Source organism: Falco punctatus (genome assembly GCF_963210335.1).
Source record: "Falco punctatus genome assembly, chromosome: 4".
Taxonomy (NCBI): Eukaryota; Metazoa; Chordata; class Aves; order Falconiformes; family Falconidae; genus Falco; species Falco punctatus.
In genome coordinates this window covers 44,531,571-44,557,494 of record NC_137583.1, presented here as the reverse complement: position 1 = coordinate 44,557,494, position 25,924 = coordinate 44,531,571, and the positions used below count along the sequence as shown (strand labels likewise).

Sequence of the window (25,924 nt, the reverse complement as noted above, 5' to 3'; positions counted from 1 at the left end):
CTGGGCCTCTGTGGCCCCCGGGTGTCCTGGGGGGTCCAGTGGGTGGGAACCAGCACCAAGCGTCCCCATGGTAGCGTGTGCCTGTCCTACTCTTCTGTCCCAGTGCCCACCAAGGGTCCTGGCTTCCCCCAGCCCACGGGAGGGACATTGGGACCGGAGTGACCCTATGGCCGGTGCTGGGGAGCTGTGACCATCCCTGCAGAGCTGTGACTGTCCCCATGGATCTCTGAGCAACCCCACGGAGCTCTGAGCATCCCCATGGAGCCGTGACTGTTCCCAGGGACCTGTGGCCATACCCATGGAGCCACAGCCATCCCACAGAGCCGTGACCATCCCCACTGAGCCACGAGCATCCCCACGGAGCCATGATGTCCCCACAGAGCCACGACCATCCCCACAGAGCCATGCCCTTGCCAAGGCCATTGCCGCCTGCAGCAGCCCCGCTCCCCCTGCTGCCCCCCCCCGCCCGCGCCCATGTGCCCACGTGGCTCCTGTGCCCGGGGAGCAGATGGTTTCCATGGCAACAGGCATGATGACGCAAACACCGCTCTCCCACCCCCTTCCCACGGGGACGCCAGCCCACACTGGCACTGAGGGGTGGGGGGCACCCACCGGTGACAAGGGGCTGCCAGGGCACACAGACACACCAGCACACACATGTGCACATGGAATGTTGCATGTGCGTTGGCACAGATGCTCATACACGCATGTGTGCTTGCCCATGCCCGGGTGCCTGCACAGGGTGATGCACACATAGCCATGCACGTGCACACACACACCTGCAACACGCATGCAACCTCTCCCCACCTTGGGGCTGAGCTGTGGGCCCCCCCAGGGTCCTGAACCCCCGGCCAGGTGCTGCTCGGTGGGGACGCAGCAGCATTTCTCATCTCTTTATTGAAGGAAGACTATTTCTAGAATAAAGGCTACATCGTAACGTCACCTTGTCCCCTGGGTGCTTGGGTCATGTTGTAAAAAGCCGGGGGGTAGGGAGCTGGGTGCAGCAAGGGGGCCCAGCCTGCCCGAGGACACCCCCTCGGAGACACCCCCTTGGGGACACCCCCTTGGGGACAGCCCCAGGGGCCCCGGGGCCGGAGTGAGGGGACAAACCTCGCTGGGACGAGGGGCTGGTGACAGCGTGGGGGGGACCCCGCTCCGGCCATGGGGGAACAAGCAGGGCTGCGCCAGAGCTGGGGGGGGTTGGGGGTCCCCAGGGTGTGGGGCCAGGCCACCTCACAGCAAGGACTTTGCAGGAGTGGGGGGGACACTGACTGCCAGCAGGGCACTGCGGTGGGGAGCAGCAATGCCCATCACTGTGGCATTGCGGCCCAGTGGGGCTCATCCTGCATGGGAAGGGGGTAGCAGGGGGTGGTGGGGGGCCCGGCTGGCGGTGGGGCCGGGGGTCTCCCTCCAGAGCTCACCAGGATTGTGCTGGGTCAGGACCTCCCTGGGACCCGATGCTTTGTGCTTGGGCTGGCGGCTCCGGGCTGCGGCACCGGCACAGGGTGGGGGCTCAGGGACACAAGGGGACATGGTGCCGGGATGGGGCTGGGGGCTTGGGGGCAGGAGGGGTTGCAGTGCTGGGATGAGACTGGGGACTCGGGGGCGGTGGGCACCGCGCAGGGGCTGCTGCTGCCCCAGGTCTCTGCCTACAGAAGCAGAGCACTATGGCGTGGGGCTGGGGGCACTGGGAGGGCCTGGGACGCGTGTGACTGTCCCCAAGGGTGACACTGACACCCCCATGTTGCACTGTCCTTCCCACCCCCGAGGACCGACATGGGGTCCCCCACCGGGGAGGGGACGGGGACCGGCCGGTGCCACCCATTGTGCCGCAGAGCATGGAGGGGTGCGAGCGTCCCTGTGCTCCCCGGTGGTGCCCGGCCGCGTGTCCCCAGTCCTGGTGTGCCGAGCGCCGGGTGGTGGAACATCCCTCGGCTCAGCGGGACGCCCCGTCTTCGCCCCCAGACCTGGGGTGAGCGCAGCCCACGCCGCCGGCGCGTCCCCGCGCAGTCACTGTGATGGCACGGAGGACGAGGGGACGGCCCCGCTGAGATGCCATGTCCAGGGGGGGAGGGGGGGACTGGAGGGGGGTGCGGGTCAGTCCAGGGCTCTACATGACGCTGCACTTCCCCTTGATTTTGTCTGTCCTCTTCTGCTTGCTGGAGCGCTTCCCGTCAATGGTGAGGCTTACGTTCCTCCTCTTCTCCAGGTTCAGCAGCTCCTGGAATAGCTCCTTGACATTGTAGTTCATCTTGGCGGAGGTCTCCATGAAGGCGCATTTCCACTCCTTGGCCATGGCCTCCCCCTCCCTGCTCTCCACCTCCCGCTGGGTCTCATCACACTTGTTGCCCACCAGCATGATGGGGATGCTCTCCACGCTGCCCTTGATCTGCACGATCTGCTGGTAGATGGGCTTCAGCTCCTCCAGGGACTGCTTGCTGGTGACGGAGAAGACCAGGATGAAGGCATGGCCCTTGGAGATGGAGAGGCGCTGCATGGCTGGGAACTGGTGGCTGCCCGTGGTGTCGGTGATCTGCAGGGTGCAGACGCTCTTGTCGCAGCTGATGACCTGGCGGTAGGTGTCCTCGATGGTGGGGATGTAGGTGTCGCGGAAGGTCCCCTTCACGAAGCGCAGCACCAGCGAGCTCTTGCCCACGCCGCCGGCGCCGAACACCACCACGCGGTAGTCGTTGCTCTGCTCCGGCATCTTGCCCTGGAGATGCTGCTGCCACTGCAAGGGAAAGGGCAGGAGGGGTCACACTGTGAGGGGGGGCTTCAGGGTAGATCCCCCAGGTACCAGTCTAGGGGGAGAATGGGGCAGCCCCCCCCCAACCCCAGCTGACAGCCCCCTTTGAGACACAGCCCCCCCTGCTCCAAACAGGCCAACACAGCTAGGGGGGCCAACACAACCAGGGGGTCCTGGCCCCTCCGTGCCCTTGAGGTGCCCTTGCCAGGCAGCCAGGGCAGGACAGCGCTCGCCACCTGCCTGGGGTGCAGCAACATTCGCTATTTTTACCAGCCACCCGCTGTGGCCATATGGCAGAGCCACGGCCATCGGCACAGCAGCTGTGGCCCAGGCTGCCGGGGCAGTGCGCTGTGGTGGGGGGACACATGCCGGGCACCCACAGGACCCCCATACTCCTGGCTGCGGCAGCTCAGTGAGGACCCGGTGGTACCCAGAGCCCCCGACTGGCCTCTCCGGCTCTCCCACATGTGGCTGCTGCAGCTGCCAAGTACAGAGACCTTGGCGCCTGCTGCGCTGCCCGGTGCCCTGTCACCCCACACCATGCCCTGCCCACCCCGTGTCACCCCCTGCCACCCCATACTGTGCCACCCCATCCTCTCCCATGCCATCCGCCTTGTGCCGTGCCACCCCGTGTCACCTCCTCCTTTCCCGTGCCGTGCCACCCTGTGCCGTGCCACCCCTCTGCTCCGCTCCCACCCCGGGGATGCAGTGAGGAGTGGAGAGATGTGGGCACCGGACAGGGGGAGTGTGGTGTGGCTGTGGGTGTGTGGCCTGCAGCCTCAGAGACCCCCACGGCCACCCTCACGCTGCCAAACCTCAACGCCCACTTGCAGGGTAAGGACGGGCCCAGGCAGGGTCCTCCTCACTTGTGCCCCCTCCCCCCCCCCTGCCCCGAGTGATGCAGCCCCAGGGTGTGACATGAGGGGGCACAAAGAGCTGCCGACGCTGAGCATCGCCTCGGCCAGGCTCTGCCTTAGTTTCCCTGCTGCAGCACAGGAACGGCAGCACCAGCTCTCCCCCATGGGGCATCCCTGGTGCCCACGGAGCAGCACAGAGCCTCGGGGCCGTTAAACCTGCCGTGGGACCGGGTTCCGAAGGTGTCCTACCGACAATGATAATGGGGTGGGAGGGGAGGGAAAGGACCCCTGGGTGCTGCTTCGGGCAGGTGCTGGGGGGAGGGCAGGTCTGTCCCCAGCTCCTGCCACCCTCCACCTCAATTCAGGGACCAACAGGCCTGGAAGGGGGGGACAGCAAAGCACCTCGGGGAGCCCCACACTGGCAGCCGCCCCCAGCACCGCAGTTGCTCCATCCGCGGGCACCACCGGGGGAACCAGCCCCTTCCCACGGCCGCTGCGTCCCCATCCCGCAGCACTGGTGGGTCCTGCTGCTGCAACAGTCCCGACGCCCTGGCAAAGGCTGGTGCCTGGAGAGCCTGGTGAGCCAGAGGCTGGGAGCTGGAGAAGAAGCCCATCACCATGGCCTCGGGCACCCAAGGACTGGTCCCATGGCAGGGTCCCTGGGTGCAGGGCAGAAAAACGTCCCTTGGGTGCCACCACGTTGGAAACGTCACTGGCACACGGGGGCTGGGGATGGAACAGGGGTCATGGCTGAGCTGGGGTTTGGGAACATCAAACCTTGGCTGGGGCTGGTGATGGCCCTGCCCGTGCCACCCACTTGTGCCACCCACGCCACCCGCCCGCGGTGCAGCCCAAAGCACCCCAGACCTTGTGGCCATGGTGTGGGGCACCGAGGCTGAGGGGCTGGGCTGCCCGAGCCTTTGCAGCACCTGGGGGTGCCCAGCACCACCCCAACCCCCAACAGCCCTCGGTGCCTGCGGGTCCAGGGCACAGCCTCCCCACGGCTTCTGGTGATGGAGCCACCTGCCAGCCTGGGGCACAGCCCGGGCCTGATCCTGCCGGGGGGCTCTGTACCCCTCCAGCATCCCCCAGCGCCCTCCCAGGTGGAGCCCTAGCACTGGGGGAGACAAACAGCCGGTGTAGGGGTCTGGAGGTTGGCATGATGGAGAGCAGGGGCAGGATGGAGGTGGAGGGGCAGGAGAAGGGGCGGGAGAAGGGGCAGGATGGAGGGAGGGGCAGGTTGGATGCGCAGGGTGGAGGGCAGAGGCAGAAGATGGCAGCCAGGGACAGGGGCAGGATGGTGGGGCAGGATGCAGGGGCAGGGGCAGAATAGAGGGGCAGGGGCAGGATGCAGGGGCAGGATGGAGGGGCACGATGCAGTAGGATGTAGGGGCAGGGGCAGGATGGAGGGGCACGACGGAGGGGCACAGCGGAGGAGCAGGGGCAGGATGCAGGATGGAGGGGCACGATGCAGGGGCAGGATAGAGGGGTAGGATGCAGGGGCAGGATGGAGGAGCAGGATGCAGGGGCACGATGGAGGGGCAGGGGCAGGATGCAGGGCACGGCGGAGGGGCTGGGGCAGGATGGAGGGGCAGGATGCAGAGATGCTGGGATGCAGCATGGAGGGCGCGGGCAGGGAGCAGTGCCCCACCGCGGCGGGCCGGGGTCCCGGCCCCGCTCCCCAGCCGTGCATGCCCTTGCCCGGGGCCATCCCCCGGTGCCTCCCCGGTCCCCCCCGGCCCCGCCGCGCCGGTCGCATTGCGGTTGCCGCCGCCTCACCGTGTGCTGCCGGGATCCGCCCTTGGCTGCGGCGGCCTCAGCGCATGGCGCGGCCCGGGGCGCTCCCGGCGCGGCGGGGCTCGGGCCGGGGCGGCGGGGCTCGGGCCGGGGCGGCGGGGCTCGGCTGGGCTCGGCTCGGCTGGGCTCGGCTGGGCTCGGCTCGGTGCGGTGCGGCCGCCGCAGAGCCGATCCCGCCCCGCCGCCGGCCCCGCCCGCCGCGCCCGCCCCGCCCGGGGCCGCCGGACCCCCGGGCCCAGCCCCAAGCGGCTCCGGCCCCGGCGGGGGCAGGCGGGACCGGGACAGGCGCGGCGGGGCTGCACGGCTGGAGGCAGCCGGGGACGGGGACACCCGAACAGGGATGGGGACACCCGGAGATGGGGACACATGGACAGGGATCGGGACACTTGGCAATGGGGACACCCGGGGATGGGGACACCCGGAGATGGGGACACATGGGACAGGGATGGGGACACCCAAGGATGCGGACACACGGACAGGGATGGGGACACCCGGAGATGTGGACACATGGACAGGGATGGGGACCCACGGGAATGGGGACACTCAAAAGAGGATGGAGACACTGGGATGGGGATAGAGACACTCAGGGATGGAGACACTTGGAGATGGGGACACATGGACAGGGATGGGGACACCCAAGGATGTGGACACACGGGCAGGGATGGAGATACACAGATGGGCACACAGGGATGGGGACACATGGACATGGATGAGGACAGCAGACAGACAGGGGCACGCAGATAGGGCTGGGGACACATGGAGAGGGACACACAGGCCTGTGGACATATGAGCAGGGATGGGGACACAGACAGGGATGGGGACAGGCAGGGACACATGGGGATGAGGACACATGGATGGGGTTGGGGAAACACAGACAGGGACAGGCAGGGATGGGGACACAGACAGGGATGGGAACACGGACACATGAGGATGGGGCTGCACAGACAGGGACACATGGACAGGGACCACGCATAGACACGGGCACAGGGGCGGACATGGGCACACATAAGGAGGGACACGGATGCGCAGCCAGGGACATGCGACTGGGGACAGACCTCCACAGATGGGGTGACAGGGGATATGGGGACACACAGACAGGACACAAAGGGATGTGACACCCCAGGCTGGCAGGGCGCGGGCAGTGGCAGTTGGGGGTGGCCTGGGGAGCGGGGTTGGGCTTTGAGGACACAGCTGTCTGTGCTGCCACCGTGCCACACCAGCACAGGACTGGGAGCCGGTGCACAAACACACGCGTGCATGGTGGCACTACAGGGGATCTGTCACCAACCACAGCGTCCCCTCCCCAGGCACGGGGTCAGGAGCCCCCAAATCCCAGCAGGGCCCTGTCTGGGGACCACAGCCCCCCTTGCACGGGGACACACTGGGGGGCCCTGGGCGGCAGTCCCCTCCCGGTGCTCTGAGGGTCCCACAGCCGGGGTGCAGCCCCCTGAGAGCCACGGGGCTCTGCTGCCAGAGGACAGCCAGGTCCCCACCCTGGCACTGGGACAGGGCTTGGGGCAACTAGAAGGTCCCTGGCAAGGTTGGGGTCTGCCAGCGCTGGGGACCAGGGCCACTGGGCCGCGTGACTCACACTCACTCCTGAGCAGCAGCAATTAAAATCCGCAGCTGCTATTAATAGCTGCCGGCAGAGCGCGGGGCCATGGCGGCACCCACGCGCTGTCAACACGCATCCCATTGAGGAGCGCTGCCGGGTGCGGGGGGGGACCGCGGCTGCCTGTGCCCCAGGTCCCCGTGGGGGACACACCAGCCTTCCCCCTCGGGGACAGGGCCGAGGGGCAGCCACAGTCCCCTCCCAACGAAGAGCCACGCTGTTGGGTGCCCCCCCTCCCCGCAGCGTTATTATAAAGCTGGACCAATACTACTCGTTAGAGGAAATGAATGAGCTCCCTTGATGATTTTAGCTGCAGCTCCTCCTCCGTTTCATTCAGGCCCCAGCTCCCTGCCAAGCCTCACGCAACGGGGACGCTGCCAGCTGCACACACGGGGCTCAATCGTGCTGAGGGGGCTGTGGGCTGGGAGAAGATGTATGTGTGTGTGTGTGTGTGGGGGAGTCAGGTCCTGTAGGGTCCTGCCCCTGTGCTCCCCCTCTGAGCTCAGCACAGCTCCGTGGGGGTCTGACCGGCAGCCCCACGCTGCCACCCACCTGGTCCCCTCGGTGGCGTTTGCCTCCTGGGGGGGGGGGGGGGGGTGTGCTCAGCCCACCCTGGGGATGGGCATGTGCATAGAGGTGGACACGGAGCAGCCAGCGGAGCGACTGGGGGGCTCCGGATAAACCAGTGACACAAAAGGGAGAAGGGCAGAGCCTTTATTGGGAGCAGCAGATAGGGCTCATCCTTCACCGCTCCCAAACCAACCCCAGAGCGCTGGGCTCTGCCGCTCACCAGTGAATAAACCCTCGCCAGGCACCAGGGAGCACAGCTCCGGTGACAGTTCAGTGTCTCATGGCACTTCATAGCCCCCCTCCCTGCTCCCCTGGGCAGCCCTGATGCCCAGTGCCACCAGCAGAAAGAAGAGAGGGTGTAAAACGGAGGCTCCATCCTGCCCACCCTGCTGTCAGGCTGAGCACAGACAGATCCCTGACCCCTGCTCACGTTAGCAGATCCCCACTGATCTCTCGGGCACTGGTTAAGAAATCTCCTTGCATCAACAGCTTCCCTTGGCTTCAGGACATCAGCCCCTGCGTTGCAGATGGGGGCCAGGTGGGAGGAAGGATGAGGAAGATGAGATGGGGGACGAGGCTGCAGGATCCACCATGACCTCAGGGCCCTGCCTTTGCCCAGTGCTCACATTTACCCAAATACCAGGAAAAACACCTACAAAAAAAGCATGTGGGCTGAAGAAACCAAGAGCCACAGGCAGGAACACGGGGGCTGTGCCTGGAAAGGGACACTTGGTGCCATCCCACCTCCCTGGGACAACCACCAGCATGGAAAAACACCCGATGGGAGCCACGTTGCCCTGCATGAGCTGCCTGTGCAAAGCTAAATAACACACAGAGGTTTACCACGTCGAGGCAAATTACATTCTCATCAGGCCCTGCTAATTTGTGTCATCTGAGGCCTAAAATAACCCTCCCACCCCCTCCTTCCACTCCAGGTTTTTCTAAGCAAGATTAATTGACTTTGGTATGTTGCAGCAAATAAAATAGCGAGCACCAGGAACTGTTGGATGATCCTCATCAGCCTCCATATGCTGCAGCTGTGCCAACCACTGGCTCCAAGATGCTGCTTCACAGTCTCACCCATCCTTCTTCCCACTTTGGATCATGCTAACAGGGACTGCACCACGGCTAATCCCGCTCTACATCGTTATAATTCCATCAGCGCTTCCAAAAGCTTTCCTCTTGCCTGTGGAAGCTGCCGCAGCAGCGAAGACTACATCTAATTAAAATGCATCCCCTGCAAGAGGCTGGCAGGAGGCATCGGGGAGGGCAGGTTCCTGGCTCCAGCCTCTGATCCAAGCTCCTCGCCTGGGAGGGTAAATCCAAAGGATCACAACAGGATCCAGGGCGGGCTGAGCTTCCCCAGGGGCCACACTCTGGAGACATGGAGAGATCTGCTCATGTGCAGTCAGATTGCAAGCAGCTCTAATCAGCCCTTCCACAACCTCATAAAACCCCAGGGAAGAGATTTCTCTCCTTTGAAAACACAGATCAAGTGCCATGCCGAGCCTCCGTAAGCAGCGCTGCCGACAGCGAGTGCGGCGGCTCTGGGAGCAGCCCTGAGAGGGACTGCTAAACCCGTTTCACTGCAAACCATTTAAAACACAAGCACCTGCCCTAAAATATTAATGCTGAAAATTGCTGCTGCCCGTTTCTTACAAACTAATGGATCCCAGGCTCTGCAAGCGCTGCGGAAGGGCCTTCAGGCAGGGACGTGAGGATTTTTAAACGATGCATTAACACGCTGCTGGAGGTTTTCTTTAGGGAATGCTCAACATATGGATGAGATGCAGAGAACCAAGCCTGGGACAGGGGCCCGGCCCAGCCTCGTTGCTGCTGTTAATCACTGAGAAACAAAAGCTCCCAGAGCTGCTTGTGGGTTAAAATGGCAGCTCTGCTCGGCAGCGGGGGGAAGCTGTGGCACCAGACACTCCAACAGACCCAGAAGGGATGTTATTTTTGGGAGCTATTACAACCAGGTTTTGCTCAAAACTAAGCTAGCAAAAGCAGCTTAGTGCAGCTGTGCAATCCCTGATCCCACCTGCTTTTGACTTTGTTTCTGTTATTGTTTCTCACCTTCTGGGAGCCTGAGAGCGAAGGAAGCCAGACTCTGAGCCACAGTCTCTGCAGTGAGTATGAGGGGAGGGAGGGAGGGGGCTGTGCAGATGAACAGGAAACCACATGCTTGCTGAGCTTCTTTGAAGGCAGCCTCAGAGCCAGATTCTTAATGTTTGCGTCGACTAATCTCCGCACAAGCTGCTGCGCCTGCAGATCCAACGGGCAGGGACAATACCTTGCGACACCTACACTGGGACACTCCTCGTTTTTATCTCCCTCTAAGCACACAGGAAAATTCTCCTTCTTCAGGTCAATATGGAAATACCACCTGGACCATGATGTTTCACTGGGCTGTAGAACTTCAGCATCCCCCTTGGCTGAAGAGGCAGCTCATTTCCAGCGCTGTTTGCAAGGGAAGGAGGTGAGGTTTGCTTCCCATCGCTCTCCTGTTCACCACTTGAAGAAGACCAGCCCAGCCAGAGCCGTGTAGCCCAGCACCAGGAAAAGAACCTTCAAGAGACGGTCATTCTTGTCTTCCAGCTCCTTTGCAAGGATTTCAAAGAAGGTAATGAACAAGAAAGTGCCCCCTGCGATGCCTTGCAGGAGCAGGGAAGTAATGCTGCTGGCTGCATTTTGGGTGCTCTCAATCCCCATCCCGATGCTAATGCCCAGAGGAATCATCAGGCTTACTGTCACAGCCATCTTCACGGCATCCTTCAGTGGCAACGAGGTCTTGGCCATGCTGATGCCCAATGCCACTGCTACCAGTGTCTCATGAATGGCAACTCCTAGGAACAAGCTCATGATTTTGCCGCCCTCCTCCTGCAAGCCCAGGGCCAGTCCCTCAAAGATGGAGTGTGTACACAAAGCAAACACCAGCCCGATGAGCCGTAAGGGGCTGGAGCGGGAAAGCTCGTGGATATTCAAGCCGTGGCTGTGGGAGTGGTGACCATGTTCACTGTACACCGTGCGCCCTCGGGAAGATGCGATGAAGGGACTCTCGTATTCAGAGTCGCTCCCCACATCTGAACCGGCATTGAAGGTCTCCAAATCAATGAAGGAAGGCTTTTCCTTCTGGAAGGTCAAGACGAGCTGCTCCACAAAGACCGTCACAAAGAAGCCAACCATCATGATGGTCTCAGCCACCGGGTAGTCTGTGGTCATGTTCCCCTGCCTAAGAACTTCGTCAAGCTGGAAAAGAGCATACAACCCACAGAGAATCAATCCCCTTTGTCCCTCTAAAGCAAAATATTCCTATTGCGTTCACACAACTCAAAATGGACACTAAGTTGATCCACGATGCTTTAATACCCTTGTATTCAGGCCTCAGCGTAAGAGACAGGGGACCTGTTTGCCCTCCAGTGGAAAGTTCGTGGCTGTTCGAAAGCATTTTAAACGCATGCTAAATGGCAGGAGTTTTGAGCCTCACATGCCAGGCGATGCTCAGCCTCCTTCTGCATCAAAAAAAAATAATCTCTTGTTACTCCACATGCGCAGTCAGCAGTAGCCAAACGGGAGGTGGGTGCAGCTTGCCGTGAGGAGATGAAACACCAGGCACAGCACAGCCGTTTCTGAGGAGGCCCCATGGGCCACGCTGGCAAGACACGGACCACTCACCCCCATTTCCACAGGGGCAGTGGTCTGGGCTCCAGCAGGGCAGGGGAGGGGAGGGGAGGGCGGTCCCCTCCCAGCACAGGGGTCCCTAACATACTCAGGGACAGAGGTTCATTAAAACTGTTCGTAAGCAAGAGGCTCATGAGCAGTTACCTTTTCTCTCACAGCAGGCAGCAAGGTGTTGAAGCAGGTAGCCAGGAAGACCCCTCCTCCAAAAGAATTGCAGAGGGCAAGGACCTTCCTGGACCGATAGGCTTTCTCATAATCGGCCTCAATTATCTTGACGGGGAGGAGGGACCCAGCCAGCATGAGGACACAGATGCCCAGCAGACACAGCACTTTGGCCACCACGATCTTCATTGTGCTTCCTGGTGAAGGCTCCCTGCCAAGGGTCCTGCAGATGGCAGCTGGTGGGGGTCCCTCCACCTGCTGTTAGAGCGGGTACATCAGCAGGCAATGGCACAGACAGACCTGAAAGAAAAGGTGCTCCTAGGGCTCAGTACCTGTGGACAGGAGTCAGACGAGAGATATTTTCATATAGAAGCACATACCATGCAGAACAGCACCTTGCATCCCAGCCTCTGTACAACCATCAGCTCCCCAGAAGTGACGGGTGGAGGTGACAGTGGCAGCACCTCACACACAGCGGGTAGAAAAACTGGCACGGAAAAATTTAACTGCAGCAAACAGTAACTTAAAAGGCTTGTAAGAATTACACAGACCATACCACACAGGCACAACCTCAGGCTTTAGAGGTTTCGTTTCCAACCTATAAACTATGACAAAACACTTCATCCTGCAATAAGATCCACCTGAGTCCAACCAAAGGATCAAATCTTTGGTTTTTAATCAGGAGAAAAGAATATGGACTTGAGCTGGTGGCTTCTGTCACCCAGAAATGAACTTAAACGACCTCACTTCAACATTCACACATGGGGTTTTTTGTACTACCCTTGAAACGAGACTATCTGATTTCACTCCTGCTCAGTTTCCTCAGCCACCGTCACCATCTCGCTTGAGTGGGTCACAGCCTCTACAGTCAGTTGGTCTGTACCAGGAGTCAGTTGGATTTTCAATTGCTAACCGATAGGCACATCCCTAAAGAGAAACCCTACAGAGAAATTCGCTGCAAGGTTCTCTATTGACCATAGGGTGCAACAAAAGAGGAGACAGAGGTTGCTTCATATAGGAGAAAAATGCAAGATTTGAGTTGCCTAGGTCACAAAAATTGGCTCAATTTGAAATGTAAAAGTGTTTCCCTCCAGGCTACGTGCAGTGACAGTGAAACCTGTTTTTCTAAACTCATTTTACAAAATAACAATGTTAAATCCCTTTATAAAAAATACATAAATGTGAACAGGTCCCTCCTCTACCACTCATTCTTGCAGCAGCACAGTCAGGACCTCAGAGGATTTCACTTACCACGTGCACCCAACTGACTTGTAAAGTCAAATCAACAGCACCTTGAGAAGGTTCTCCTGCAGGTCACCCAGGTTAAGGGCTGCCAGTCCACCCTGAGCGCCGACAAGATGCTACAGTGTGCTTTGGGCATAACAAACTAACACCAAATCCTTCCAGCCATGCTGACACCCACACCTGTGATGCACAAGGTAAATGGCTGGATACCTGTTTGTTGGAGCGGCAAATTAATTTTAATACACAAGATTCCCAAGGCTAATGTCTCCCTCGAGGGTTGACAGGATTAATCACTATCACCATTTCTGCGCAGCGGGCTGCATAAATGGTGCTTTGATTAAAAGGGAAGTGGGAGACTAAATGACTACTCTGTATGGAAATTTAAAGCCTTTTTCAAAGGTTTCAGCTCAAGCAGAAGTGAACAGAGAGGTCACGGCTGTCAGGCCATCTGCAGCAGGTCTGGTTCTCATCTGTGGGAAGTGATGTTCATCAGAAGAAAACTCTGCTCAGCTGACAGCGGTTGACTCGCTCCCTGGTGAACCCAGCAGACCAGCCAGGTCCGAACAAGTCCAGAGTCTGTCCCTGCAGCTGGCAGCAGGCTCCCTCTCCGGAGATGTTGACTCCAGGACTGCCAACGCTCATCAGCCCTGTGCTGACACAGCTAACGAGTCACACTGCCTTTGTAAAGCACGCGCTGCAGTTTCAGCATCAACAGAACGACGAGGATTTCACCTTGCACGGTGACGGTGTGTTGTTATACCAAGTTTCTCAAACAAATTCTCTTGGAAAACAACATTAGCGACAACGCCCTGCGATCGCACATCATGAGAGCTTGCGACTGCACTTGCTGGGTGTGACGGCACCGCCCACACCTGCTGCATTAGGCAGCCAGACAGCTCCCAGAACAGAGGAGAGGAAGAAAAATCTCCTTTTTTCCAGAATTCACACCTCCTCTGGAACACGCCTGGCTTCCACTCAGAAATTCAGAAACCCCTTCACTTAATTTTTTTTTTCTGTTTCTTTTTTTTCACCCAGCAACAGCCCCCAACAAAGTATAAAGCCTCAAGCTCCCAACAGCAGATGGAGCAGCCACCCTCCAGTGCCCCCTGACCTGGGGTGGAAAGCAGCTTAGCGAAAAATGAAGTGGTAAGTACAAGAAATACCTTGTGGTTCTCTTCGCTGGCTCTTTCTGACAGCCTGGCGTTCAGGAGCCAGTGCCGACAACGTCTGGACTATTTCACCAGCCTGTGAACTTCTGTGATAAAGAACTGACTCAAGACAGGTACCGCTTGGCTTAGTGGCCCGTAGTGAAATGTTCAAGTAATGGAAAATGTTATGTAAAGCAAGACAGCCCTCTGGGGAATAAAACCAAACAAAAAAAAGGGTTTCCTTCTGCGTGATCCTTTACATTTCGGGTTTTCTGTTCAAAAAACCCCACTCATGATACCCCCAACACATCGAAGGCAGCATGTGACGCTGAAACCAGGCCGGATTCCCCCAGAGCCACACTTGTCCCAGCACCTGAAACCGCTGGAAATCGGCCTGGTGACCTGGGAGAGGGGGGGCCTGGAGGAGGGCCGGGGGGGCCTGAGGGAGAGGGGGAGGGCTCCTCCCAGGCCACAGAGCAGGCTTAGCCTGCTTAAGCACCACAAAAGGGTGCAGAGATGGGGGGGGGGGGGGCACACTACAGGGCTTCTGGGAGAGGGGGTGGGCCCCTCAAGGGGGCGTCCCTCAGAGTGGGGAGGGGTCCCAGCCTGAACCTGAACCCTCCCGCCCCCCCATCACCCTGCCCCTCAAACCCCCCAAGGTACCTCAGCAACAGCCCCCCAGCTCCGGCGTTACCGCCGCAAGGCCTCCCGGCCCCCCCGGCTCCGGGGTTACCTCACAAAACCGCCCCTGGCCTCCCCTCACCCCAACCGCCACCCTCGGTTACCCCGGCAACGGCCCCCTCCCCTCGGCCCCCCCACTCACACGCCGGCTCCGCTCGCGGCCCGTCCAGGCAACCCCATACACACCGCCCCCGCCCACGACGCCCTCCCATTGGCCACCGCGGGCAGCACGCCTTCCTGTTGGCCGCGAGAGCCGCCCGTCAACCCACCCACGCCAATCCCAGAGCCCGCCTCGGCGTTCGGGAGCGCCATGGAATAAGGTCCGGGCGAAACACGGCCCGCGGCGGCGGTTCCGGGGCAGCGCCGGCCTCGCAGCGCTGTCCCGGGCGGGCGGTGCTGAGCGCCGCGCAAACGGCGGGGTCCGGGGGCGGGCCCGCAGCCACGGGAAAGCATCCTCGGGCCCTACATCCCCTATTCCTTCAGGTTCCCGCTGCTTTTAGTGAAAAAAAATCATGTAAATTCGGTTAAAAGAGCACAAATTGCTAGCTACAGAAAGCTCCGGGGAGAGCTGAAATGTACCAAAACCTAAAAAAAAAAAAAAATCTTTTTTTTTTTTTTTTTCTGTCAGCACACTCCTTAGAGGAGCTGGGAAATGTGTGAGCCTGGAAGGAAACCTGCCCTGACAAAAGCAAGGCTGCCAGCTCTCCACTTCGGGCTCAGCCACAGGCACAGCGGGGTGGGTGCTACCCAGGGCTGCGGGCACCGAAACCAGCATCTTGCTCCTTCTGCCCCGGCCCTACATGGGCACTGCTCCCACAGAGCTGAACTCTATTATATAAAGAGTTAAAATGGTATAAAAAGGAAACAATCAAAAGCCAGGAAGATCTACAGCTACAAAGGAATGAGGAGGGTAATGAAAGGAAACAGCACTGAAATTATCTGAAAAGGGAGGAAAAAAATGCCTATGGTTTCCTCCTTTTGGAAAATTCTTGGTTTTTTCTTTCCACACTATCCTACAGCCTAAACCTTTTGCTAGGTTACAAAAAAACAGCTGGAGATAACTTCAAGGGAGCAGAGGAAGCAGAAATGGAAAGAAAGAGTTCCCATTTCTGTGCTGCAGAACAGGAGGAGCATTTCAGCAGGAAAGAACAATTAAAAAAATAAAATTGGGAGATGTGGATAAAACCTGTCCCTGGGCTGTGCCTCGCAGCAGCCCTGGCCCCAAGGGAGCAAAGCCCTGGCCCTGCAACAGCGTTGGTGGCGCTGGAAGCAGGCACTGCAGCCTAATGTGTAGCCCCAAGCACACAGGTCTGGCTTCAGTCATCTGGGCAAGAGGGATAACAAAGAAAGTGTCCAAATATTTTATTCTTCACAAGTTACATTAACCACATATTACTTTATGGAGCATTTACAAATAATTTTCTTGATATTAATCTCCAAATATACCTGCTCACTCACACCGCCAGGTCTCCTGAAAGGGCATTTTCCACCTCACACCTATCCACCTTCAGACCAGATGTTTTTCGCCCAGCAGTCAGGCCGCCAACACGCCTTCCCCACCACAATCAAACTACTTCAAAAAACAATTCTCAGGTCGATAGAGAAGTCTCTGGCCTCAACTAGCAACTTCTAGGGGAACTGGCCAGAGCTTTCTGTTCGCCCAAGGAGCGACACGGGTAATTAGAGGGGTGGAAAGCTGCAGGTCGCTCGAGTTGGCTCCAGGAGCTTTTCCCTCCATCTCACATGCTACACACTGATGCACAACCGCTCCTCGCCAAGCCCCCACCTTGAACCAGCAACCACTTGATTTTTTTTTTTACTATCCAAGCAGCATTTTTGTTCCTTCTGCTCTCTACTCAGGCACCCTCTATTCCTACCATTAGCACAGTCAACCAGGCTGATTACTTACATGCATAAAAGATGAGAAAAGCAGAAGAAAAAAACCCCAAACCTTTTAAACACCAAAAACATCGTATCTTTCTTACTGTCCACCTGACTAGTTCACAGATTGTATCATTCCAACAACATAGCCATAATTACTAAACACTAGACAAATTTTTGTCAGGACAGGGAAAGAACCCCAAGAAGTGTACCAGGAAACGCTCATGAGAGGGGTGGTCGCCCATGGGCATGTTCTTCCTGGCCAGTCCCACCCTCCCCGCCCCCCCCCCCCATCACATTTACACTAACCTTTGAGAGGCGAGCACCAAACTCCCGTGTATTAACAACGCTGGCAATGTGGCTACAGACCTGAATGAGAAACACAGTCAATCTAATCAACAGAAACCCTGTTCCTGGAGGCAAGAAGATCCCGTGATCTCCAGAGTGTTCAAATGCTACCGTCTCATAACTGGCAGGAAGATTAAATGGGGCAGGACGGGGGTTAGGTAGGACTTGAACACTTCTTTGAAGTGGCACATGGGCGGGAAAGTGAAGACATCCTGTAGTGAAGAGTGCATCGTTCTTCAAAAACGGGTTAAAAAATTCCCATGTAGCAAATAACATAGAAATGTAACAGTGTAGTTAATTTTCTGAGTTTCTTTAGAAAGACTGTCGATGCTGGTTTGTGTTCAGCTTGCTGGATCTTCCAGAAGACAAAAACTAATGGAAAGGCTGAGGGGGAGGAGCAGGGACGAAGACTAGGGAAAGAAAGCGTGAATCTGTCTTTAACATGCAGGTCATATAAAGTATTTTTCCATTATTATTATTTTTTCCCCCTCTTGGACACTTCCAACTCAAGAAATGGCAACACGCACATGGCTTCCAGTTTTTAAAGCAAAGAACATAGTTCCCACGGACTGCGCTGCAGAGACAGGAAGACAAGACATTTGCAAATTCAATCTTTAAGAAAATAAAGTGTCCCTTTAACCACCGTGAACACTAGAAAATGAAACTCGTTTGTCAGTCAGTGTGCGAGGAAAGTTCTTATTCACCACTCCGCAGGGCTGAGCCTTGCGCCTGAGGCACAGTACTAGCAGTACTGATGCAGAGAACCCAGCCTGCATGGAGGGGAGACACACCAAATCGCTACATTAAGGCACAAGTCCGATATTGCAGCCAAATACAGAAATTCCCGCTCAGCTGGCCACCACACAGCAGCACTCCTGGCTGCAGCCTCACCTGGAGCGCTCATTCCTGCTGATCTTCGTTACTGGCACTTGGAGTTCGACTCCTAATCTGGCTTCGTAGCTGCTCTATTAGTTCAGGATTCTGCTGCTGCATCTGCTGAGCGAACTGCTGGCCCCTGAAGGAGAACAAGCAACCATCCTGTCAGCGTTCTCGTACACGCTGTCTGGGGCTAGGAAATTCTTTACAGCCGATTGCCAAAACTCTAACGAGTACTTCCCATCACCAAAAGAGGCAGTACTGCACCCAACATTTAAACCTTCCTCAACTGTTAATTTAAAGTTCCACTTCTGGTCAGAAAAAAACCCCAAATCCATCTATTGGCCGAGGCAATGAGAAACACCCAGCTCTCCACTCACGCTTGTATGAGGCTGGCAAGATCATTCGTGGAGGGGCTGGTGCCTGCTGCTCCCATGGTGTTGTGGCCACCTGAAATCATCCCAGACATGCTGTGGAAATAAGAGTCATTGCTCAGAGCAGGAAAAAACAAGCCACAGAGAAATTGTTTGGTTGACACTAGGAGGGGAGCGTCAGCATAGGGGGAGCACGTTCCCACACAGATTAGGAAGTTATCTGCAAGGGAATCTCCTGCAACAATTTTCCTTCCATTATCCACAGAATAACTGTAACATTAAACTACACAAAACGTAGAAACATTTGTAACCCTGTCAGTTCCTGTAATGCCAGGGATTCCCTCTTTTGTGTGCAAGCCCTGTGTTATGTTTATTCAAAACATTGCCCTTCCTCATACAAACTATTTGCTTGCTCTGCATCAAACGGGACCTACTGACAGGACAGCCTGAACACTGATTCACTCATGGTGAACAGTCCAGCACACAAAATCCCTCCCTCTGGAAGTCCTCGGGCTGTGTCTGGTGCAGAACCTCAGCCAGCAGCAGCGGAAGGAGCAGGCAGAAGCAAATGGAAATGGGGGCCGACATCCAGCTCTGTAGCCAAGCTGTCTCGTACGATAATCAAACGATCAGTTCAAAGTCTCTAACCCACTGTCTAGCTATGCTCTGTCAGGATGGTTGGGAGAGGTATGTACCTTATTAATTTTATGACTTAATATTATATAAGCATCTCATAAACATTGTGATTTGATCCTCATAACGCAGTAGCACAAAGAATGGAAATATGATCATTCTAACAGGGACAGAGCTGTGAACTCCTGTCTCCAGCTCACATAAATACTGTGCAGCAGAGCCAAACTGATCCCAAGCTTCCCAAACCCAATTCCAGTGCCACAACCTATCCTGCCTCCCTGCTGCAAACATTTATACTAAGATCCCTCCAGCACAGTCCAGAGTACTCAAGATACACACTCGCTCAGACAGCTGGACTGGTTTAAAGGCTGCACTGTGTACTTCTGGCCCAAGCACCCTCCCACTGCCACCAGCCCAGACCTACTGCAAGTGCCAAACACACAGAGGGCCTCAAATGAGCAATTCAAAGAGGAGATTCAAGATGGGATCAAACTTACAGCTGTTGTACTTGTGGATTGTTCATTAGGTTAGATGCCTGTTTAAAGAGGGGAGAAAAAAAAATTACACCCTATTTAGTCAGAAATGACTGGGTAGATATGCAGATGTTGTGCCATTCAACTACAAACACAGGGAAGGCAGAAATACTTTGAAACAGATCAATAGAACAAAAATAGCTAAGAGATGCACAGCGTAACATACAAGACAAGGCTGGTAATGCAGAACAGGCACCCTTTTCCCAGCCAGCATATTCACAGGCTTCTCCTTGCCATAAGTCACTGGCTCTTCATTTGACCTTAATGAAATACAAGCACAGTTCCCACACAGCAACACCGAAACCACAAAATGAAATGAAACCGAGTCTGCTAAAGAGACACAGGAGCTCCCTACACCAGGGATCAATACATTTCATCCTGCACAGACCAACATGCTGACCATACAACGTGGCTGTGATCTCTGTCCAAATTTACCATACTCATGAAGCCAGGGTTGTTCAGCAAGCCAGCTAAATCAAATCCTCCCGGACCTCCAGTCTGTAAGAATAAAGAAACGCAGATGATGATGTCCTCTCACTTCCCAATGCACATTACAACAAACGTTAATACTCCCAGTGCAATCGGAATCCTTAAACCATGACAAAGGGAAAAGGCTCTGTCCGTACCCTTTCTGGAAGCCTCCAAGTCACAGCCAGCCTCAGGGGATTAGGCTCACTGAGGGAGACGTCCACATTACATGATTTACTGATGACCTCTCTCACCAGCTGAGCCACATCAGCAATGTACAGCTGTAACCCACTACAACCACCAAATTAAACGCATCCACTTGGTCATCTTTGTGCCAGGGAAGTCTTTAGAATTAAAATCCCCTTCAAAATGATAAAATTCACATGTTCCTGCATGGAGCACAGCAGCAGGGCAGTCAGCAGCTTTCTGGCTAGGAAACCACCAGGTTTCATTTCTCAAGAAAATAACCTTTGTAAGGAAAAATGCCACCCTTTTGGTATTGCTAACGGGTCACTAGAAATAAAAAAAAAAAAAAAAAAAAAAAAGGCCAGCTTTTAGGAGTAGTGACTTTAATTAAGAAAGGCGCTTAAGGCAAAATTGCTGTTTCAAAACATTCCTTTCTAATCACTCTCATTTTCCAGCTCTTCCAAATGAGCCCAAGGTGACTGTGCTCAAGCAGTGAAGTTACCCTCTCCGGATTTTATTGGAAATGTTCACAGCAGGACTCATTAACTATCTGCATACAAGACTGGTATTCAAAACACAACCCAGGTCACCAAGGCTCTGCAGACTGCACCTGTTAGCATTTACAGTGAAGAAGCTTCCTTCTAATCTTACCCACACACAAGTATTAGCTTCAGAACTTACTGGGCTAGGAGTCTCCTTCATTTTCTGTTCAGCTATTTTAAGGTTTGATTTGTACGTGTCATTGTCTGGATCCAGCTCCAGGGCTTTTTTGTAGTAGACAACAGCTTCTGTGTGTTTATTTAAACTGGAGAGGGCCAAGCTATTAAAGTGGAAATAAAATAAAAAGAAACAGAGTCAGAGAAGCACTTGCAGTCTTTCGCCACCCCCAGCAGAGGTGAAAAATGAAGTATTTTTCCACAGCATTCCAAGGCAGAACACCACCAATAGTATCTCTGCCACAAGGCATTTAGAGGTTAAAATTCTGGCACAAAAAACCTGCTTGCTCTTACCCCATTCTGCCATAAGCTTTGCTGTAGTTTGGGTCAATGCCTATAGCTCTTTCACAGTCTCTCACTGCTCCAGCATAATTTCCCAGTTTACTGTATGCAGCAGCTCTGGAAGGAATGGAGAAACATGGACAAAAAAAACCACTTAACAGCTGGAATACACTGATCAAGGTCATCCCTGTTCCCTCTCTGTAGTCTCCTGTTGCACAAAACAAAGTCAAATGGGAATTTGACACAAATCCAGGCCATATCTAGGTGAGCAGGCTGTTATCCAAACACCCAGCTGCACGTTCTGTTCTGACAGCAAATAAATCCAGGCTCTTACTTCTCCTTATGGACTTCCCAAGAGGAGCTGGGGCTCCAGCAAGGCACTCTAGTATCACACTTGCTAGCTCAGTGTCTCTCTGCTTCCCTTATGCCTTGATTTCTTAGTCCTAACCACCATTTCACCCATTTCCTCACACACTCCACATAAGAGGGAAAACTGTTTTTGAAGCCGTAATATGCTCATTCAAGCCTCAATCTCACAACTTTTATTGCCCAAAATCTCATGGGACTGACCCTCACGCAGCTAAAGCTAAAGCGAAGCTTGGCTAAAAGCACCAGTGGGATTTCCTCGCCCCAAGCAACACCTCACCGTGTCACCAGCATGTGTGCAGACACATCACTCGCGTAGCCAGCTGTGCGTGTGTACTCCCAATAAGCAGATAACTAAAATCCCAATTCAAAGTTTGTTTTATTCAGTAACTGTCTTCCCACCAACCTTCAAACGCTTTTGCTTAGAACTGAAAAATAGGAAATTTGCTTGCATATGCAGTTTTGCACACAGATAACTTACACAGTTCTGTTACTGTAACAAGCCTGCAGCTTATCTCATTTCACTCCTTTGCTTTTATTACCATGACAGCCTCCCAAACCTGGGGTCTCTATCCCACTTAGGAGTTAACTGCATGAAAGCAGATAGTATTTCTTGGCATCCTTATATCTCCCCAAATGCCTAATAGAGTTTGTTTCCACACCTTCATCCTATCTAGAGATGCCAGGGCACAGAGCTGGCAGAAGGCATGGGGAAGTGTGTCACTTTGAGCTTTAAAAACCCACACAAACAGCAAGCAACAGCACAAGCAATTTACAGAATCATAAAAAAGGCATTTTGAACATTCGAGAGTCTCAGATCTAAGTAGTAAGAACAAAACCACAGGCGTACAAGGGTGGAGAAAGAGAGAATCAGTACCTGTTGCAGAAATAGACAGCATTGGATGGATTTAATTCAATTGCTTTTCCATAGAAAGACACAGCAGCTTCAAAGTTTTCTGCCTTCATTTGTTCATTTCCTAAAAAGATGGCAGAAAGGCTCATTAACAAGGGAAAAATGGGGACAAACAAAAGCAGCAGGCCTGGATCTATGTTCTACTTCAAAAAATAGAACAAGAGAGGAACCAATCACTTGCTGGTCAATCAAATCTTTTGCAAGCGCAAGGCATGTTCAGCAGCAAGATAGTGGACCAGTGCCTTGCCAATTCCAGGTTGCCTGATCCTGCAAGCCCCCTTAGCACCCCTAGTTGTCCTGCTCCTCGGGTACACCTGAGGCTTCCCCAAATCAGCACGACATCCTGAAAAGCACTGCAGCACGTCAGCTGAGAGAAAAGTCTCCACTGTACTTCAGCACTAATCGCGCTCTCTCACGTGGCAAAGAAAAGGCAACGCACAGAGGAAAGTGCAATGGGAAAGATGCTGTTCTACACAGCATGGGCTTCTGAGGATGCAAAAGAAAATGCTGACCCAGCTGTCTATCTAGTCTCTGTTGCAGCTAAACTATGCTAACCTACACACACTCCTGGAGCACAAGCAGAGAAACAAGCAGAAATGGAAGGGTTGAGCCCATCTGCTTTTTCCCCACTCCAAGCATTCCTCAGGTGCTGAGCGAATTAAGCCACCCTCCCCATTACTACCTAAACCTCATACGCCAGCTCCAGGGGAGGTTACCTTCAGTCTTGAGTCTTTCAGCTTCAGCTATGTCATCTTCAGAGGGGGTGATGGGCTCTGAATTTGTTCTGATGTGTTCAGGCTCCTTATGCAAGGAAAGGGATAATGCTGCAATAAGGACTTGCATCAAGATGTGCTACACCTCCCCCTTCCCAAGCGCTGGCTCTTCGAGCCCAATTCACTCCCACACGCCTCCGAGGGGGCAGCAGCCTCACAGAATCAAGCAGAGCTCATTGCTTTGGCTGCTTAAATGGAAACTCAGCACATATTTTAGGGCACTCACTCACCTTCCCTGCAGCAGCTTCAAATATTTCAGGAAGAGTCTGGGACACAGCTAGGCCTTGGTCTTCCATCGAGACCCCAAATGCTGTCTCCAGGCACTGGATGGCCACTGGACAAGAAGAGGCAGGTAATTAGCTTACCCCACTACGACTGAATACTTAGCCCTCTGAATTTCAGCAGAATTTCTTTCTGTTGAACATAACAGGGGAAAAAAAAAAACCAAACCACACATTTCCAGACTTGATACTTGGGTCATATCCTCAAATTTTGCCAAAACCTCAGAACTGGGCAAACCTTAGCTGTGAAGCTCAAGCTCCTGGATTGAGTCAGTCACAACTTCCATCCCCTCAGGTGACACCAGAGCAGGTGCTGGGGACAGAAGTTAACTGAACTGGGGCTTTACTAGCATTCCCACAGCTGCAGGTGGCAAAGAGCAACTGTTTCATTTGCTAGAGGGTGGCTGCTCTGAAGCACTGTGGCCACACAGAGGTGCACAGACACCAACCAACCACCTCCTCCCCTCATTAGGCACCTGGAAGCTGTTCCCAGTGCAGAAGGAAACCTCCGTGACACAACAGAGCTCAGTTTCACAGAGTTCTCACACCGTATTTCACAGTCCAAAAGCACCAGAATTAAACCCATCCTTCCACCCAACACCCTCCTCCCGCTCTTCTCATTCCTGCCTCACCCAGGAATGTACCCACCGTTCTGCAGACGTGCCTGTGCTCTCTTTCAGGGGGACAAATGTACAAGCCAAAGACTAAAGCATAAGCTCCTTAAGCAGATCTTTTAAGATCAGTGTGCTCTTGTTACCAGTGAAGCCCTCTGAAAAAGCCTGTATAAACACTCCTGGGTGTGCTGTGGAAAAGCACTTTGATAGCAGAAGGGGAAAAGCACTCTGCAAGCATAAAACACTTCCGCACAATGACAGTTCTCATTTTACGCTACACAATCAGCCTCCTGACTCCACCTCATTTAAGATAAAACTTGTTAAGTCTCCAACACAGGGTCAGAGAGGCATTTGATCCCAAGTATATCCCTTCGTCAAGCTAATCTGCTTTTGACAGAGATAACAAGAAATCAACATCCCTAATGCTCTGGATACCTCCCCAAGAAGACAAATTATTTCAAATTTTGAGCAAAGTTTGATGTCTGGAACAGCCCAGCCAAGGAAAGGGCAGAAGAGAGTAACAGCATCCAGATTTCCCCAAGCATGCGGCTGACAAACCTAGATGCACAAACAGGAGAGGCTGTACAACCACCTACCTTCCAAACTCTCCTGAGCATCTGGAGACAGACCCCCATTCTGTAGCTGGTCATGTAAAAACTGGATGATGGAATAGGCAAGGCGCTTCTGGTCTGCCATTCTGGGAGGCTGTCAGAAGTTTGTTTCAACTTTTTGTAACTTTAAGAAATATCTGGAGAGAGAGAGAGAGAGATATTATGTGACTTGATGGTCAAGAAGTTAAAGAGCTTTTCTGCACCTCTTCCCCAGCATGAATGTGGAAGATAAGGGAGCGGCTCAGAACTAGCCAAGGCCTCCAGAGCCTTCATGAGTTCAAAGTTTCTCTCTGCTGTAACCACAACCCCCTTTAATACTCCAGGCCTCAATTCACCCACATCAGGGCAAGCGGCTCGGCGCAGTCCTGCCCCTCCCAAAACATCTCAGACCGACCAGGACCGGACAAACTGAGCACTGAGGAGTTCACTGCTAAGAAACCACCGTGTTCTGCTTCCTAGAGCATAGTTTGATTCTGAAACAGAAACAAGGGCTGAAGCAATTTGCCGCTGTTAGCAGAGCTGGGGTTCAAGGCTGCCAATCCTCTGTGGCACTTGCCAGCCTAACCTGCCAGAGGCCGATGGTAAGGAAGAGCAAGGGCCCGTGGCAAAGTGACCCCCATAACCACACGCCAAGGCTGGGGCTTCCCAGAGATCCCGATGCAGATCCCATAAGCAGCACAGATGCAGCTCCTTGCATGACGCTGCTGCTGAGCTGAAGCTCTCTGCCGCTCCAGAATGCTTAATTGGGTTTGTAGCACAGAAGACCACTCAGGGTGATTTAACAATGAAATTAAATTGTTTAAACACAAACTCCGTGAAAGAGAGCCCAACCGAGCCAACCCACCGCAAGCCACCAGCGCTGCCCCCGGCCCCAGCCGCGGACAGGCAGCACGGTGCGTGCCAGGCCGGACCCCCAGCCCCGGTGACCATCCAGGCCCGAGAGTCCGCGGCCCCCTGCACCTCCCCGCACCTCCGCCCGCAGCCCCCACTGGTGCCCCCGCGGAGGGAGGGAGGCCTGAGGGGCACGGCGGGCCCGAGCCACCGCCCCACCCGCGGCGGGGCAGCCCCACTCCGTGAGGGGACAACAGCGGTGACAGAGCTCGCCCTCCCCGGGCGCGGCCTAGCCCATCGCGGGGGGCCCCGGGCCCGGCCCACACCGGACTCCCGGCGGGGGAAGCCCCGGGTCCCACCGCGACCCTCCCTCCGCCCCGGCCCAGCCGCTGCCCCCGCCACGGCCCGGAGCAGACGGGTCCCGACGAGAAACCCAGCCCGGCGCCCGCGCCCGCCCCGCCCCGCTCACCGGGCGCCCCGACACTCGCCTCAGCCGGGGCGGGCTCAGCACTGCGCATGCGCCCCGCCCCCCGCGCCTGCGTGCCGCCCCGCCCCCCGCGCCTGCGTGCCGCCCCGCCCCCCGCGCCTGCGTGCCGCCCCGCCCCCCGCGCCTGCGTGCCGCCCCGCCCCGCCCTGCGGCGAGAGTGCAGGCTCTGGGTCTCGACGCATGCGCAGTCTGCGCGGCTCGGGAGAGGGGCTGGAGGCCGGAAGCGTGGCTGTCGCTCCGCCCTGGTTTTTA

At 55.5% G+C, this 25,924-nt stretch overlaps 3 protein-coding genes across 12 annotated transcripts; all 3 read right to left on the bottom strand.

Moving 5' to 3' along the window:
* Positions 1–880: 880 nt before the first annotated feature.
* On the bottom strand, positions 881–7,440 carry DIRAS1 (DIRAS family GTPase 1). The gene is made up of 2 exons (XM_080385491.1): positions 5,383–7,440; positions 881–2,731 (listed from the first exon to the last, which is right to left on the bottom strand). Exon 2 carries the CDS (start codon positions 2,705–2,707, stop codon positions 2,111–2,113), a length of 597 nt encoding a protein of 198 aa, XP_080241617.1. The 5' UTR covers positions 2,708–2,731; positions 5,383–7,440; the 3' UTR covers positions 881–2,110.
* Positions 7,441–7,709: 269 nt separating this feature from the next.
* SLC39A3 (solute carrier family 39 member 3) lies at positions 7,710–16,815 on the bottom strand. Of its 8 annotated transcripts, XM_080385483.1 has the most exons (5): positions 14,642–14,706; positions 13,834–13,925; positions 11,806–11,912; positions 11,408–11,725; positions 7,710–10,831 (listed from the first exon to the last, which is right to left on the bottom strand). In XM_080385483.1, the coding sequence occupies exons 4-5, from the start codon at positions 11,612–11,614 to the stop codon at positions 10,091–10,093; spliced, it is 948 nt and encodes a 315-aa protein (XP_080241609.1). In that variant the 5' UTR covers positions 11,615–11,725; positions 11,806–11,912; positions 13,834–13,925; positions 14,642–14,706; the 3' UTR covers positions 7,710–10,090. The 8 variants fall into 8 exon arrangements, with proteins under 8 accessions (XP_080241609.1, XP_080241603.1, XP_080241605.1 ...); XM_080385477.1 differs by lacking the exons at positions 11,806–11,912; positions 14,642–14,706 and adding an exon at positions 16,690–16,815 and having other exon boundaries at positions 11,408–11,757; XM_080385479.1 differs by lacking the exon at positions 11,806–11,912 and having other exon boundaries at positions 11,408–11,757; positions 13,834–14,025; positions 14,642–14,711.
* Positions 16,816–16,998: 183 nt separating this feature from the next.
* Positions 16,999–24,491, bottom strand: SGTA (small glutamine rich tetratricopeptide repeat co-chaperone alpha). 3 transcript variants are annotated; one of them, XM_080385488.1, is made up of 11 exons: positions 24,340–24,491; positions 23,079–23,182; positions 22,792–22,876; positions 22,040–22,139; positions 20,809–20,913; positions 20,480–20,618; positions 19,580–19,642; positions 19,109–19,146; positions 17,985–18,074; positions 17,620–17,743; positions 16,999–17,138 (listed from the first exon to the last, which is right to left on the bottom strand). In XM_080385488.1, exons 1-10 carry the CDS (start codon positions 24,437–24,439, stop codon positions 17,629–17,631), a joined length of 939 nt encoding a protein of 312 aa, XP_080241614.1. In that variant the 5' UTR covers positions 24,440–24,491; the 3' UTR covers positions 16,999–17,138; positions 17,620–17,628. The 3 variants fall into 3 exon arrangements, with proteins under 3 accessions (XP_080241614.1, XP_080241612.1, XP_080241613.1); XM_080385486.1 differs by lacking the exon at positions 16,999–17,138 and adding an exon at positions 17,190–17,302; XM_080385487.1 differs by lacking the exon at positions 16,999–17,138 and adding an exon at positions 17,304–17,498.
* Positions 24,492–25,924: the final 1,433 nt, after the last annotated feature.